The 16,158-nt window shown below is 52.4% G+C and overlaps 1 protein-coding gene across 1 annotated transcript in view; it reads right to left on the bottom strand.

Annotated features, from left to right (window-relative positions):
- LOC112060616 (killer cell lectin-like receptor subfamily F member 1) overlaps positions 1–15,733 on the bottom strand; it is a 31,199-nt gene extending 15,466 nt beyond the window's left edge. The window contains exon 1 of the mRNA XM_065564244.1: positions 15,040–15,733. Coding sequence (XP_065420316.1) covers positions 15,040–15,061 — 22 coding nt within the window. The 5' untranslated portion in view covers positions 15,062–15,733. The remainder of the gene's footprint in view (positions 1–15,039) is intronic.
- Positions 15,734–16,158: the final 425 nt, after the last annotated feature.

The raw sequence follows: 16,158 nt of genomic DNA on the forward strand, positions 1-16,158 counted from the left end.
GAGTCTAGATCCACTCCTACAAAGATTATTCTTTTGTTGGTTGTAATGTTGATTTGTCTACTTTCAATTTTAGACCAAGATGAGAAAACAGATGTCTAATGACCAGGATGTTGTTCTAGACATGGGATCTTGATCTTCCCCAAACTAGCCAATCATCCAGGTAAGGAAATATCTGAATTCCTGAATGGTGCAGAAGGGCTGCTACCATTGCCATATGTTGGTGAACACCCTCAGGGCTGACAGGTACTACCATGTACTGGTAGTACATGTTCCCTACCATAAATCAAAGATAATTTCTGTGGCTGGGATGTGTTAAGAAAAATATATTTGGCCAATAATGACTGATAATTTGACATCTTAATTTGAAGGCTCACAGTGAGAGCAGCCACTCTCCTCATAAGGTCTTGAAAGACATTAAAGTCTTCATGAGGAAGTGATATTGACTCCAGTGTGATAGTCCCATTCAGAGAAGAGGAACAAATAGCTGCCTCCTGCTCTGTGGGCTCCAGTGAGACGGGCCATTGAGATTCTAAAGAAGAATGCTCTCTGGGAGCTACAGGAACTGGAGAAGGGCCTGGGAGCAGGTCAGGAGGCCCAGTACTGCCCATGGTGGCGGGCACTGTACCGGGGCATCTTTATAAGAATACTGACCTCGCTCAGTGTTTTGAGCAACTGTAGAGAATGATCTATAGGGAGACCCGAAAGACCTTGGAGGAGATAGAAGTCAATCATGTGCAGAGTCTGAAGACGAGGAGGAAATAAAACTCTCCTCTGTGAATGGGGGAGCACTTCCCATGGCTTTGGTGGAGGTCTCAGCACTGGTGACATGTTTTGGTGCCCCAAAGGTACAGACATTGAAGTATCCAACAGTGCCAGTGGAAGTGGATGAGGCAGTCAGAATGCCAAAAGGTGAGCTGATGTTGAATGCCAGAGGAGCCAATGTGAGATGCATCAAGGGGGCAGAAGAAACTGATGGTGCCTTAGTGGTACACAATGACAGCAGTGCTGACATAGTTGAGACTGCTGTGACTGGTATCAGACAATGCTCTTGCAGCAAAGGTGAGACTGGCAGAGGGAGACACAAATGCTTGTGGAGTTGATGGCACTGACAGCAGAGGTGAGTGCACAGCTGCCAACACTGGTACCAGACCTGAAGGTGCTGGGGTCGAAGTTCTCTCCAGTAAAGGTGAAGGCACCAGTCTTGACGGTGCCTCCTGAGGTGTCGGTGCTGTCGCGGATTGTGGGGGAGTTAGGGCCCTGCACCCCTCTTCCCGAGATTCACTGCGACTCTCAACCAGCCAGTAAAGCAGAAGGTTTATTTAAGGACAGGAACACAGTCTCAAGCAGAGCGTGTAGGTACGACCAGACCCCCTCAATTAGGTCCCTCTGGGAGGTTCAGGGAGCTTAGACCCCAGCTTGGGGTTCCCTGCGTTGCACCACCCAGCCCCAACCGAAACTAAACTCCAAGCCCCTCCCGCTGCTCCTCTCCTTTGTTCAGTCTCCCGGGCAGAAGGTGTTAATTCTCCCCACCCCCGTTCCTGGCTCAGGTTACAGCTCAGGTAGCTTCCTTCAAGGGAAGTCCCACATCCCCACTGCAACCCCCCTGCAACATTCCCAGGTCAAATCTGCCCTGCTCCCTGCTCCGTCACATCTCTCCCCCCTTCGAGACTGAACTGAGCGGGGTCACTCTGACCAGTGACCTGAGGAAGTTCAGGGCTCCCTCTCCGGGACAATGCGTCCGCTATCAGGTTGTCACGTCCCTTCACATGGACCACGTCCATGTCATAATCCTGCAGGAGCAGGCTCCATCTCAGGAGCTTGGCGTTGGCTCCTTTCATCTGGTGCAGCCAGGTCAGGGGAGAGTGGTCGGTGTGCACGGTGAAGTGATGCCCAAAGAGATATGGCTCTAGTTTCTTGAGGGCCCACACCATGGCCAGGCATTCCTTCTCGATGGCCGCGTAGTTCTGCTCCCGGGGTAGCAACTTCTTGCTCAGGTACACGATGGGGTGTCTCTCCCCCTTTTCATCCTCCTGCATTAACACCGCCCCCAGTCCTGTGTCTGAGGCGTCGGTGAACACCATAAAGGGCTTGTCAAAGTCTGGGTTTGCCAGAACTGGGCCACTGACCAGAGCCTCCTTCAGCGCCCGGAAAGCCTCCTGGCACTCCTCGGTCCAGACCACTTTGTCTGGCTTCCCCTTCTTGCACAGCTCAGTGATGGGGGCGGCTATGGCGCTAAAGTGGGGCACGAACCTCCGATAGTACCCTGCCATCCCAATAAAGGCTTGGACCTGCTTTTTGGTTTGAGGAGCGGGCCAGTCTCTGATCACCTCCACTTTGGCTGGTTCCGGCTTTAGGCAGCCGCTTCCCACCCGGTGGCCTAGGTAGGATACCTCAGCCATCCCCACCTTGCACTTCTCCGGTTTTACGGTCAGCCCAGCCTTCTGGAGTCGGTCCAGCACTTGTCTAACCTGGGATATGTGGTCCTCCCAGGTCTGGCTAAAGACACAGATGTCATCGATATACGCCACGGCAAAACTCTCCATCCCCCTCAGTAGCTGATCCACCAGGCGCTGGAAGGTGGCCGGCGCTCCCTTGAGGCCGAAGGGCAGGGTCAGGAACTCATAGAGCCCCAGAGGGGTGACAAAGGCCGATTTCAGCCTGGCATCTGCATCCAGCGGCACTTGCCAATAGCCCTTTGTAAGATCCATGGTGGTAAGGTACCGAGCACCTCCCAGCTTGTCTAGGAGCTCGTCCGGCCTGGGCATGGGGTAGGCATCGGCTACAGTGATGGCATTGAGCTTCCGATAGTCCACACAGAACCGGATCGACCCGTCCTTTTTGGGGACCAGCACCACCGGCGAGGCCCAAGGGCTGGAAGACGGCTGGATCACCCCCAAAGCCAGCATGTCATTGACCTCTCTTTCCAGGTCCTGAGCAGTTTTCCCTGTGGCTCGGAATGGGGAGCATTTTATAGGCGGGTGCGATCCTGTCTGCACCCGGTGGACAGTCAGATTAGTGCGTCCAGGCTGGTTGGAAAACAGCTGCTGGTACAGATGCAGCACCCCTCCGATCTCAGCTCGCTGGGCAGGGGTTAGCCGATCAGAGAGGGGAATTGCTTCCAGGGGGAAGCCAACTCTTGTCCCAGGGAATAGATCTACTAAAGGGTCATCTCCCTGCCCCTCCCACTGTCCACACACGGCCAACACCATATTCCCCCTGTCATAATATGGCTTCATCATATTCACATGGTACACCCGGTGGTGGTGTGCCCGGTTCGACAGCTCCACCACATAGTTTACCTCGTTTAGTTGCTTGACAACCTTGAAGGGCCCTTCCCAGGCGGCCTGGAGTTTGTTTTTCCTCACGGGGATGAGGACCATCACCTGATCCCCAGTGACGAAGGCGCGGGCCCGTGCTGTGCGGTCATACCAGACCTTCTGCTTCCTCTGGGCCCTGGCCAGATTCTCCCTGGCCAGGCCCATGAGCTCGGCAAGTCGTTCCCGGAAGGTCAGGACATACTCCACCACCGACTCTCCGTCAGGAGTGGCCTTCCCCTCCCATTCGTCTCTCATCAGGTCCAGGGGCCCCCTTACCCGCCTTCCATATAGCAGTTCGAAAGGCGAAAACCCGGTAGACTCCTGGGGTACCTCCCTGTACGCAAACAGCAGGTGAGGTAAGTACTTGTCCCAGTCCTGCGGGTGCTGATTCATAAATGTTTTCAGCATCATTTTTAGCGTCCCATTGAACCTCTCCACCAGCCCGTTGGATTGGGGGTGATATGCTGAGGCCCAGTTGTGCCGGACCCCACATCTCTCCCACAAGCACCGGAGTAGGGCCGACATGAAGTTGGACCCTTGGTCCGTCAAGACTTCCTTGGGGAACCCCACTCGGCTGAAAATGGTCAGCAGCGCATCCGCCACAGTGTCTGCTTCAATGGACGATAAGGGCACTGCCTCGGGGTAGCGGGTGGCGAAATCGACCACCACCAGGATGTATTTCTTCCCAGACCGGGTCGTCTTGCTGAGAGGTCCCACTATGTCCATGGCCACCTTCTGGAAAGGCTCCTCTATGATGGGCAAAGGTCTCAATGCTGCCTTCCCCTTGTCCCGGGCCTTCCCCACCCTCTGGCAGGGGTCACAGGATCGGCAGTACTGCCGGACGTTGGTGAAGACCCCGGGCCAGTAAAAGTTCTGTAGCAGCCTCTGCCTGGTGCGCCGGATCCCCTGGTGCCCTGCGAGAGGGATGTCATGGGCCAGGTACAGTAGCTTGTGGCGAAACTTCTGGGGAACCACCAGCTGCCTCCTGATCCCCCACGACTCCACTTCCCCTGGGGGAGCCCACTCTCGGTACAGGAACCCCTTCTCCCACAGGAACCTCTCCTTGCATCCTCTCCTCATGGTCTGTACCACACTGAGGTCAGCCAGGCCCCTTAGCTTCCGCAGGGAGGGGTCCTTCTGCAACTCGGCCTGGAACTCGGCGGCTGGGGAAGGGATGGGGACCTGCTCCCTCTCGTCGGCTGGGTCGGAAGCCCCAGCCACCCCGCGGCCTGTCCTTGGGTGTTCCCTCCCCACCCGGGAAGGGTTCGGTGCCTCCGGTGGGACATCCTTCCCAAGGTCAGGACGTAGTGCCCCTCGCCGGCTCTGGCTACGGGTCACGACTAAGGCGGTCTGGGGGCTGCTTGGCCAGTCCTCTAAGTCCCCCCCCATCAACACCTCAGTGGGCAAATGGTGGTGCACTCCCACGTCCTTGGGGCCCTCCTTGGCCCCCCATTTCAGGTGTACCCTCGCTACGGGAACCTTGAATGGGGTCCCGCCCACCCCGGTCAGGGTCAGGAAGGTGTTGGGCACCACCCGATCTGGGGCCACCACCTCGGGCCGGGCCAGTGTCACCTCTGCGCCCGTGTCCCAGTATCCATAAACTTTCTTCCCATCCACCTCCAGGGGAACAAGGCACTCGCTCCGCAGGGACAGCCCCGCGCCAACCCTGTAAACGGAGAACTTTGAATCCGGAGCATCTGGCCCCCCAGAGAAGCTGGCCGGGGGCCCTTCTCTCTCTTGAGCAGTTGATAAGCTGCCAGCCCCTCTTGCGTGGGAAGCCTGCCCCTCGTCCGTCTGGGCCTCTACCAAGTTAACCCGGTGCGGGTTCGGTCTGCTCAGTCTGTCCTTGAGCTTGGGGCACTGGGCCCGAACGTGGCCTCTCCGGCCGCAGTAATAGCAGCTCAGGTCCCGTGGGTCCCCTCGAGCCGGTCGGTTGTCCCTGATGCTGGGCATTCCCCGTGGGAGGGGATTCCCCATATTCCCCCTTTGGGAGGTCCCAGGGTGACTCTCTCTCTGCATCGCGGCGGGCCTGTTCCTTTGTGGCTCCTCCCTGCCACCCCCTGACCGGCTCTTTACAAACTCATCAGCCAGCTGCCCGGCGTGTCGCGGGTTCTCTGGCTTTCTGTCCACCAACCACAGCCTCAGGTCGGATGGGCACCGCTCATACAGTTGCTCCAGTACCAGCAGTTTAATCAGGTCCTCCTTCGTCTGGGCCCCACCAGCCCACTTGCTGGCGTATCTTTCCATGCGGACGGCTAGTTGCAGATATGAGATCTCAGGGGTTTTATCTTGACTCCGGAACCTTTCCCGGTACATCTCAGGAGTCAGCCCAAACTCACGTAGCAGGGCCTTTTTGAATAGTTCGTAGTCCCCTTTCTCTGCCTCTCCCAGTTGGCGGTACAATGCCACGGCTTTGGGGTCCAGTAAGGGGGTAAGGACCCGGAGTCTGTCCGCGGGATCAACCCGGTGCAGCTCGCAGGCCGTCTCAAAGGCTTCCAGGAAGTCATCCATGTCCTCCCCCTCCTTGTATGGGGCCATGATGCACTTATCAAAGCTCCGTGCAGTCCTGGGTCCCCCCTCACTCACCGCAGCCGGGGGTTCGCTGCCCTTCAATCTCGCCAGTTCCAGTTCACGCTGATGCTGTCTCTCTTCATGCTGTCTCTGTCGTTCACGATCCTCCAGCTCTCTCAGTTTTAGCTCTTTCTCCCATTCCAGCCAATTCCGCTCCATGGATGCTGAACGTCGCCGGGAGGATCCTCTGCTGGCCGGCGGGCTTCGCCGGGGGGATCCCCTGCTGGCCAGGGGGGTCACGGCGCCTTCGGTATTTGCTGGGCTCCTCCCCACCCTTCCCCTAGGCATAGGAAGGAGGGGTCTCGGGAAGCCCTCAGCAGCCGGCTGACCACTCCCAGCTGGGACAGACACTGGTGCCTGCGCTGCATTTGCCAGGCTGCTTCCCTGAGACACAGGGATCAGTTCATTCGCGTGATCTTCCGCCTCCAGCTGGGCAATGAGCTGTTCTTTGGTGAGCCTCCCAATGCGCAGCCGCCTCTGCTTGCACAGCTTCACCAGGTCGCTCTTAAGCCGCTTGGCATACATCTTCCTGCTGGCCACTCACCAGCCTGTGTGCTCACAGCTCCCCGCAGTTCCCAGGGGGACCCCTAGTGTGCCAGCCCTTCTCGAGGTCACCACCTCTCTGCCAGGGTCGAGCTGCAGACTCCTCCGCCCCTGGGACCACTCGCTGCGATCCCCCCGGGGGACCCTGTTACTGCAAAAGTCCTTCTCGCTGGTCACACACTCCCAGGGGTAATAACTGTCTCTCTCCCACTCTTCAGCAGGCCTGGTCCCCGTCAATCCCCCTTCGTTTTACTGCTCCCCAGTCACTTACTGCAGGAAGCGCCGTCCACGGGGTGCAGTAGATCCCACCGCTGCCACCAGTTGTCGCGGATTGTGGGGGAGTTAGGGCCCTGCACCCCTCTTCCCGAGATTCACTGCGACTCTCAACCAGCCAGTAAAGCAGAAGGTTTATTTAAGGACAGGAACACAGTCTCAAGCAGAGCGTGTAGGTACGACCAGACCCCCTCAATTAGGTCCCTCTGGGAGGTTCAGGGAGCTTAGACCCCAGCTTGGGGTTCCCTGCGTTGCACCACCCAGCCCCAACCGAAACTAAACTCCAAGCCCCTCACGCTGCTCCTCTCCTTTGTTCAGTCTCCCGGGCAGAAGGTGTTAATTCTCCCCACCCCCGTTCCTGGCTCAGGTTACAGCTCAGGTAGCTTCCTTCAAGGGAAGTCCCACATCCCCACTGCAACCCCCCTGCAACATTCCCAGGTCAAATCTGCCCTGCTCCCTGCTCCGTCACAGGTGCTTACAACCAGACCTCAGCTCGGCACTGGAGGACTTGAAAATTGCCTTTTTGTGAGGTGAAGAGCAAGATTTTGACAGTTTATCAATCTCAGATGGATCTGAGTGCTTTCAGGAGACCACAGGAGAGGAAGTTGGGTGATATTGCTCATCCAAACCCTGTTTCAGAGCCAGGGCAGCCTGAGGGGCATTCCCCATAGAGGAGCTCTCCATTCTCCAATGGTCAGGGTCAGGCTCCAAGGAGGGAGACATCACCTTTTTGAGAAGATGAATTTTAAGGTGGAAATCCCTCTGCTTCTTTGTCCTCATTGGAAATGAGGTGCATATAGGACACCTAAGCAAATTAGGCAACTTTTGTGTCTGTCGCTAACAGGGATATTGGCCCTGAATGTGGCACCTTGTTGAAATCTTGGGGTGATTTTTGCATGGCAAACTCCCCCTCCCCCAAACAGTTACCTGACTAACTAAACTAGTTCTAGTGCTAGAACTAACACTAAACTATAGGCAATAAGAGAAACTCTCTTTCTTAAAGCCAGCTAACCAAAGCTTATGAGCGACAGAGAGCTCCAACTCTCCCCGGGGGTGGTAAGAAGAACGGAGAGGGAGGTGACGGCTGTGCATCTGTATACCATTGGCTCTGTGCACAAGGATAGCAGAGGCACATGCACTGACTAGTGGTACTGCTGGCAAAAGTCTCCGACCGGAGTGCATTGGGTGCACGTACACCACTGACTCAAAGTAGAACTAACTCTTTCAATGGAGAGTTCCATTCAGAGTGCTTATATGTAACCAGCTCATAACGTGTATGACATTAGCACCTTTTCAATAACAATTCCAAAATGCTACCACAAAATATGTGTTCCTGTTTGATTTTATGTATCAGGAGAGATGCTACTGTAGGAGGAATGATGGCAGGCAGAAGAGTTGTCCCAAAAAGTGATTTAGTCTGTGAAGATGTATTTTGTGAACATGAACAGAGCAGTTAGTGAAAAACATTGGTCTGCTGGCTTTGCAAAAACATGCAGCAAACAAGGGTGCTATAGTATTGGTTAACAAGTGGTAACAGGTCTATGCAGTTAACAGATAGCAAAGGCCTCTCTGCAAATAACAAGGCCCTAAACCCAACGACAAAGTGTTAGGATGTCCTTCGGATTACTTGGTTTTTCTCCACTAGGTTTTGAAGCTTACTCTGTGTATTGTAAAAAATGCAGTTGGGCTGAGGAGCTGAGGGACCTGAGGTGTGAGAGTTTTGAAATGAACAGTTTATTTGTTGAAACCTTCCATTTCCTCTCTCTGAAACCAAGCAAACAACAGAATACTTTGCAAGTCTATATTTAACTCAGTGTGGGCTGTAACACTCTCTAATGGAAAATACTGACTGAAAGAACAGGAATAGAGGGACAAAGTCAAGAAGTTCAGGCAGAAGATCAGGGGTTGAAGTTTTCGTAGTCAGCTAAAGAATTTTAAATGTCAATCAAATAAATATCCTGTTCTAAATTACCTTTAAAAAGTGGCATTACTGGAAGAAGGTAGGACCTACCTTATTTTGTTGTCTGATTAGCACTGGAACAAAAACAAACTCCACCTATCTCTAGCACTGTGGTTATAATATTCTTCTTTAGGGCATGGCTACACTTGCAGCCCTCGGAGACCATAGCAGGGAAAGCGCTGCAGTGTGTTCACACTGTCAGTGCAAGTGCAGTGGCGTGGCCACATTTGTGGCACTTGCAGCGGCATTGGGAGCAGTGCATTATGGGCAGCTATCCCACAGAGCACCTCTTCCCATTCTGGCACTGTGGCCTGTGGGAAGGGGGAGTGGGGGTGCCAGGCCTTCTTGGGTCCTGCCCCAATGCCCCGTGATGCATTGCTTCGCATCCCAGCAATCCCTGTGCTTCCATCCACATTTGGTGCCATCTTTCAATGGTTTTTGTACTGCGCGCTCCGTCTTACCTTTCGGTCTGCAGGAATGGATCTCAAACTTGTGAGGAATATGTTGATGGGTCTCGTGAGCACGTCACAAATTGCAGTCGCGTTACTCCTTAAGCTACAAAGTGACAGTGAGGAGTTCGATGATGATGTCGACACACATAACGCATACGACACAAGATTGCTTGTGGCATTCACGGACATGCTCACCACCGTGGCATGGTGCTTTTGAGCTCAGGAAACAAGCACTGAGTGGTGGGAACACATCGTCATGCAAGTCTGGGATGACGAGCAATGGCTGCAGAACTTTCAGATGAGAAAAGTCACTATCATGGGACTGTGTGCTGAGCTCTCCCCCACCCTGCGGTGCAAGGACACGAGATTGAGAGCTGCCCTGCTGGTGGAGAAGCGGGTCGCTATTACAATCTGGAAGCTGGCAACTCCAGACAGCTACCGATCGGTCGCTAACCAGTTCAGAGTGGGAAAGTCGACAGTTGGAATTGTGTTGATGCAAGTGTGCAGGGCCATTAATCCCATCCTGCTCAGAAGAACTGTGACTCTGTGCAACATGCGTGACATTGTGGCTGGCTTTGCACAAATGGGTTTCCCTATCTGCGGACGGGCTATAGATGGGACGGATATTCCTATTCTGGCACCAGACCAACTAGCCTCCGAGTACATAAATTGCAAGGGGTATTTCTCAATTGTTCTCCAGGCACTTGTCGATCACCGTGGGCGTTTCATGGACATTAATGCAGGCTTTTCCAGAAAGGTGCATGACGCACGCATCTTTTGGAACACAGGCTTATTCAGGAAGCTGCAAGCCAGGACTTTCTTCTCAGACCAGAAGCTCACCGTAGGGGAAGTCGAAATGCCCATTGTGATCCTTGGAGACCCCACTTACCCTTTAATGCCCTGGCTCATGAAACCCTACACAGGGAGCCTTGACAGCAGCAAGGAGCAGTTCAGCAACAGGCTGAGTCGGTGCAGAATGACTGTGGAGTGTGCTTTTGGCTGTTTAAAGGGCCGCTGGCGTTGTCTGTATGAAGCTGTACCTGGTCGATGACAACATCCCCATGGTAATAGCCATGTGCTGTACCCTCCATAACATTTGTGAAGGGAAGGGTGGAAGCTCCACTCAGGTATGGACCATGGAGGTTCAACACCTGGAGGCTGAATTTGAACGCCAGAGACCAGGGCTATTAGAGGGGCCCAGCACGGGGCTGCAAGGATTAGGGATGCCTTGAGGCACCAGTTTGATGCTGAAAGCCACCAGTAATGTTTGGTGCCCTGCACAGGAGTGAAGTGCAGTGATTCCAGTGCTAGTAGGCATCTGTGTTTGCTACGTATAATGCACTGACTTGCAGTGCCTGTTGCTTTCCTGGGCTACACTATCTTTTACTTAATGCAATAAACAATGTTTGCAAAGCCAAAAATTCATTTATTGAAAAGAAACAGAACCGCTGGGGAAACACACATGGCACGACACATCTGTGCTGTGTGGGACGAGGGAAGGGGGCGGGGTGGGGAACGGGACAATCACATATTTGCGTATGTCCTGTTATCATATTCAGCCTTCCTGTCTGGAGTGCCGTGCAGTGAGTGCTGCACTTCAGACTGGCTAAAATGCATGGTGATGGGGTTGAGTGCAGTGGGTAAGGGTCGTAGTTTGCAGGGTTGGATGGTGAAGCTATAGGTGTGGGAGGCAGCTGGTGGCGATAAGAAACCGTATGTTGGGGGAAGTGGGTTGAAGGTTACATGGGGGCACAAGGGAAAGAGTTTTGGGACAAGGGCTACAGGGGCCGGGCACAGATCTGCTCCATCTGCAGTGCTATGAGCACCTGCATCGTGTCCACTTGGCGCTCCATAATGCTTAGGAGTCGCTCCAGAGTTTGTTGACCGCGATCCACATTCTCCTGGTGGAGCCTCTTTTCGGTCTCCCACCACTCCTGTACTTTTTGATTTTCAGTAAGGGACTGCTGCATGACTTCATGCAGAAGGTCCTCCTTGCTTCTTCATGGCCGCTTCCTGATTCTTTGCAGACTTTTGGCCGTTGATAACAAGGACAGCTGGGATCTCAAGGTTGCATCTGTAAAGCCAAAATGCAGCATTTAACAGAAGCAGCATTGTTCACACCAGACAGAGGAATGATTCAGCCGTACTTAAAGAGAAGCACGATGCACACGATAGCAGAAAGTGCCCATCCCAAAGCGAGTGCACATAACCCACAAGAGCCCCGAAATGGTGAGTAACCACAGGGGCAAGGGGGACTGATTCTTTCATGGCCGCACTCTCCTCTGGGGTTCTGTGCCTTGGGGAGAGCCAACAGCTGCAGGGGGGCCGATTACTGAACACTGTCCCCACATTTTCCACCGGGTGAGTTCGTCCTGGAAGATCTCGCTGTTGAGGGTGACCTGGGAAGTACGGGAGGGTCTTCTACTACAATGCGGCTTCCGCCGTGGCCCATATGCAGCTTGCCTGTGTGCAACAATGGACCCCCGCCCCTCACGGCACAGTGGCGCCGACATATTAGTCTTTCTGGGACAAGGAGCACAGTAGCTCTGCCGAGGAACTTGCGCAAGCAGATTGCCCAGCTTCTGCATGAGACCTTTGATGAGATCACTGAGGCCGATTACCGCGATGTGAGAGAGCACATCAACGCCCTATTCTGCATCTAGGCATGCATGCAGCCCTCACCCTTCTTTCTGCAACCCTCCTCGCCCCAAAGCCCACACCGAACAACTCCCTTCCCAAAATAAAAGCCACTTACCGGCCACCTCCTCTGGTGTTTGTTCTTCCACAAGCACTGTCCACTGCGACTGGCTACCTTCCTCTTGGCTTGAAAACAGCTCCTGGATGCATGCATCTAGGGATACTGGGCAATCCTCTGGCTCTGGGCCCCCCTCCTTCTCAGCACCCTTGATCCCGCTTTCCTCCTCCTGCCTTGTTGCATTCTGGGCTGCCACGGCCTCTGAAGTGTCATGGTGCTCTTCAGAGTGGAGGTGTGATCGCCCCCATGTATCTCGTTCAGCTCTTTGTAGAAACGGCAGGTCATGGGCACAGCACCGGAGCAGCGGTTTGCCTCCCGCGTTTTGTGGTAGGCATTCCGTAGCTCCTTCACTTTAACCCTGCACTGCACTGCATCCTGGTCATGGCCCCTTTCTATCATGGTCCTTGATAACTGCCCGAAGGTATCGTAATTCCTATGGCTGGAGCGCAGCTGGGACTGGACAGCTTCCTTCCCCCAAACACTGATGAGGTCCAGCACCATCTCCATACTGGAGATCGCTTGGCACGTGGGGCTATGGTCACCTGGAAAGATGCACTGAGAGCACTACACACCTTGCTGAGCACACAGGAAGGGGGATTTCAAAATTCCCAGGGAATTTAAAGGGCGGGCCTGACAGTCGGTCACCTGAGGGCAGGGCAGTAGAGTTCAAAGTGATGACCAGAGTGGCTAGAACAGACATTGTGGGACATTTAATGGAGGCCGATCACAGCACATTATTAGACCAGGGCGTCCACACTGGCACCACGGTGCTCCAGCCGGGGTGCAGCAAGCGTTATGCTTCTCGTGGAGGTGGATTACCAGGGGCACTCCAGCCGTGAGGTGCTCTACGTGCCTTGCCAGTGTGGACACTCAGGACTTAGGGCGCCCGGGGCTGATTTAATGCGCTCTAACTCGCAAGTGTAGCCAAGGCCTTAGTTCTTGTTCTAAAGTGTTGCTGTTACACAGCCGATATGGTTCATCTCAGAACAGCTGCATTTCAGTGGCAGATGAAACAATAGACCAGAGGGCCTGAACCTGCCATAATTATTCAGATAAAACTCATAGAAAAATAAATGTAGAGCCACTATTTCCAACTTCTAAACTTACTTTTTTATATGCAACTATTTATGCACAAGAAATACATAGTGTGCAAAAGGCTTTTCAAGTGATTAACAAATGTACAAAATGGCTGTACACATAGCTGTGCCTTTTAATTATAAAACAACACTTCCGGATGGCTTGTTGATAGGAGGAACTGAACCTACAACTTCTTGATCTAAATACATGAGCTGCTACTGCCTGAGCTAAAAGAACCTTCTCTGCCAGTTCAGAGGTGATGGACTCAAACTTCTGTGGTGCAACCACTAGTGGGTTCAGCATGCTGCTGTGTAAGGGTGGGTCACTTCTGCACATTTAAAAGTGAATAAAAGATGGGGCCATAGTTTGTTTCAGCACATGGTCTGCATCTAGGATTCTTCGGTTTTTGTTTTCTGTCCACGCAATATCATCTTAAAGTTATGAGGTGTCCCATCTAATTAACACTTCAACTATTGTCCTTCTGTTTGTGTCTATGCATGTATCTAAGCTTCCTGTGTGGTTTCTCAGTGCAGACACCTGAGGAGGTGTCATCATCTCTGCTGTGGGCCTATGCCCTAACTTGGACCCTCTCAGCACAGGTGTGACTAGCACTGCTCTTATCTTCTAATCATTTGCTAGGAGACAAAACCCAAAACAGAAGGTGCAGGCTGAAGATGATCACACATCTCCAGCTGCAGAGGAGAAACACCAATCGCCCACCTCAGGTGGGATCCAAGATAGAATAATTATTGCACTTTGCACTTAACATTTTTCAAAGGACTTAGTACCAATTGGGGTGGGATTTTCATAAGTGCATCGGTGTCCCATAATAAGGCCTGTTCTACACAGTTTTTGTATCAGTATAACTATTTCAGTTTGGGGTATATTTTTTTAACCGATATAGTTATACCAGTATAACCCTAGTGTGGATGCAGTATTACCAGAAAAAAGGTGCCTCACAATGGCATAGCTTATTGCCCTTCATGTACAAGAATAACCTATATGTGCATTGTGACCTGGGGTGCCTGGGGCAGCCCTCACTAGCAGTGCCAAGGTCAGGGCAGGCTGTAAAAGGGAGAGCAGATCCTCCCAAGACTGGTGGATAACACTGAAGTTAAACTCCTCAACCAGTCACAAACTGTGCTTCTGATCCCCCACACTGGTTATCAAGAAGCAAAAGAGAAATCACACAGCCCCCTTTATTGCATTCCAGGTCTCTGGCTCCCAATCAGCACCTTGGTACAGTACAGTGAGAAGTTACTTTAAAACTACTCACATATACAAAATGTTCTTCTGACCCCAAAGGGCCGGCACATTACCAGGTCAGTATAGGTTTGGATCTTACCCAAAATACCACGCTGCCAGCCAATCCCTTAGTGTCTAAAACTAAAGATTTGTTATAAAGAAAAAAGAAAGAACAAGAAGAGAGACATGAAATGGTCAAACAGTCACATACATACAAAAACTCCAAAGTCCATCAGGTTCCTAGCAGTACTGGTAAGTTTGCTGGCTTGAAAGTCCTTCTGGAACACATCCACGGCTTGGATGGGTCATTCAGTCCTTTGTTCAGAGCTTCGTTTGTACAAAGGTTCCTCCAGAGGTAAGAAGCAGGAATGAAGACAAGATGGAGAAGATGCAGCTGCCTTTTATATTCCTTTTGTCATGTGGCCTCTACTTCCTTTGCCCCAAACACAAGCTGTCCAGCACACAGTTTGGAAGCCTTAGAGTTCTGTCCATAGGCATGTCCCTAAATGCCTTGCTGAGTGATAAGGCGTATCCCTTGCCTTCTCTCAATGGGTCAATTGAATAGCTGATGGTCCTTGATGGGCCTCAAGCAGGCTAGGCAGTGCATTATCAAACTGTCTGAGGGTGTCTCCCAGAAGCATAGCACAAGTTTTGAAATACATACATATCCATAAACCAAAATACAAAGGTGATACAAATATATAAAATAGATTATCATATTTGGCAGATTATAACATTCTTGCAGCTATTTTACATGGTATATCTGGCATATCTCATTGCCATTCTACACTATTGATATTCATAATACCCTAAAGCGTCCCCCAAATTCCACACAGCGTCACATACCTAGGCAGGAAGAGCAGCCCATTGGTGGAGCTAGTGGTGGGGGCTTGGAACCAGGGTGGACCGGCAGTTCCCCATCAGCTCCTCACTCCCCTAAGTTCCCTGTGCGGCAGCCACCCAGCAGGCAATCAATTGCCTGCAGTTCAGGTGTCCCTCCCCCCTCTGCCATGTGCTGCTCCTGCCCTCTGCCTTAGAGCTGGGGGCCTCCTGCTTGCTGTGCAAGGGGGGGGAGGGGAGCTAATGTCAAGGTGTCCCTCTCCCCCCTGCTCCTGCACCCCACTTACCCCATCTCCATCGGGGGGAGGTGGGGACACGACAAGGCTCAGGTCAGAGGGAGCTTCCTGGTAGCTGCTGTCTCAACTTAAAAAGGCAGTGTACTTAGAGTGGGGTCAGCCTACTTAAAGGGGCAATGCGCATCTCTCCCTCTCACACAGGGTGTGTGTCTCTGTCTCTGTCTGCCATGCTGTCTCACTGCCTCCATTCGTGCTGCCTTGTACGTAGAGTGTGAGGCTACATTAACAGCAATGTGTTAACCCTTGAGGGCTTAGCCAAAAGCTAGTTCATCATTTAACTGCAAAGCATTCCCTGGGAAATATCCCACCCTCTTCCACCCTCTAACTTCACCACCTCAACCAAGCTTCACAATCATCGCTGTGTACAGTATGGCTATGTACAGTATTAAACTGTTTGTTTAAAACTTATATATATATATAAAATATAGTCTTTTGTCTGGTGGAAAACATTTCCCTGGAACCTAACACCCCCCCCCCCCATTTACATGAATTCTTGTGGGGAAATTGGATTCGCTTAACATCATTTCGCTTAAAGTAGCATTTTTCAGGAACATAACTACAATGTTAAGCGAGGAGTTACTGTACTTTACGAAAGTAGGTGTATTTTTATCACTTAGCTAGTTACAGGGGTATAAAAACAAAGAATCAAAATCACAGTCGGCCTGTGTCTGGGCCTTCTCTCCCTAGGACAGTCTGAGGCCTTGTTCTTAGGCTAAGGCCTTTGGCAAAGCAGCAGGGGCAGCCGTAAGCCGGGAAGCGAACGGTCACCTCCTCACATCCCAAACCAGTCACAGTGAAATATGGTGCTATTGGGCTGTTAGGAAGATGA

This window comes from Chrysemys picta, chromosome 12 (assembly GCF_011386835.1).
Source record: "Chrysemys picta bellii isolate R12L10 chromosome 12, ASM1138683v2, whole genome shotgun sequence".
NCBI lineage: Eukaryota > Metazoa > Chordata > Testudines > Emydidae > Chrysemys > Chrysemys picta.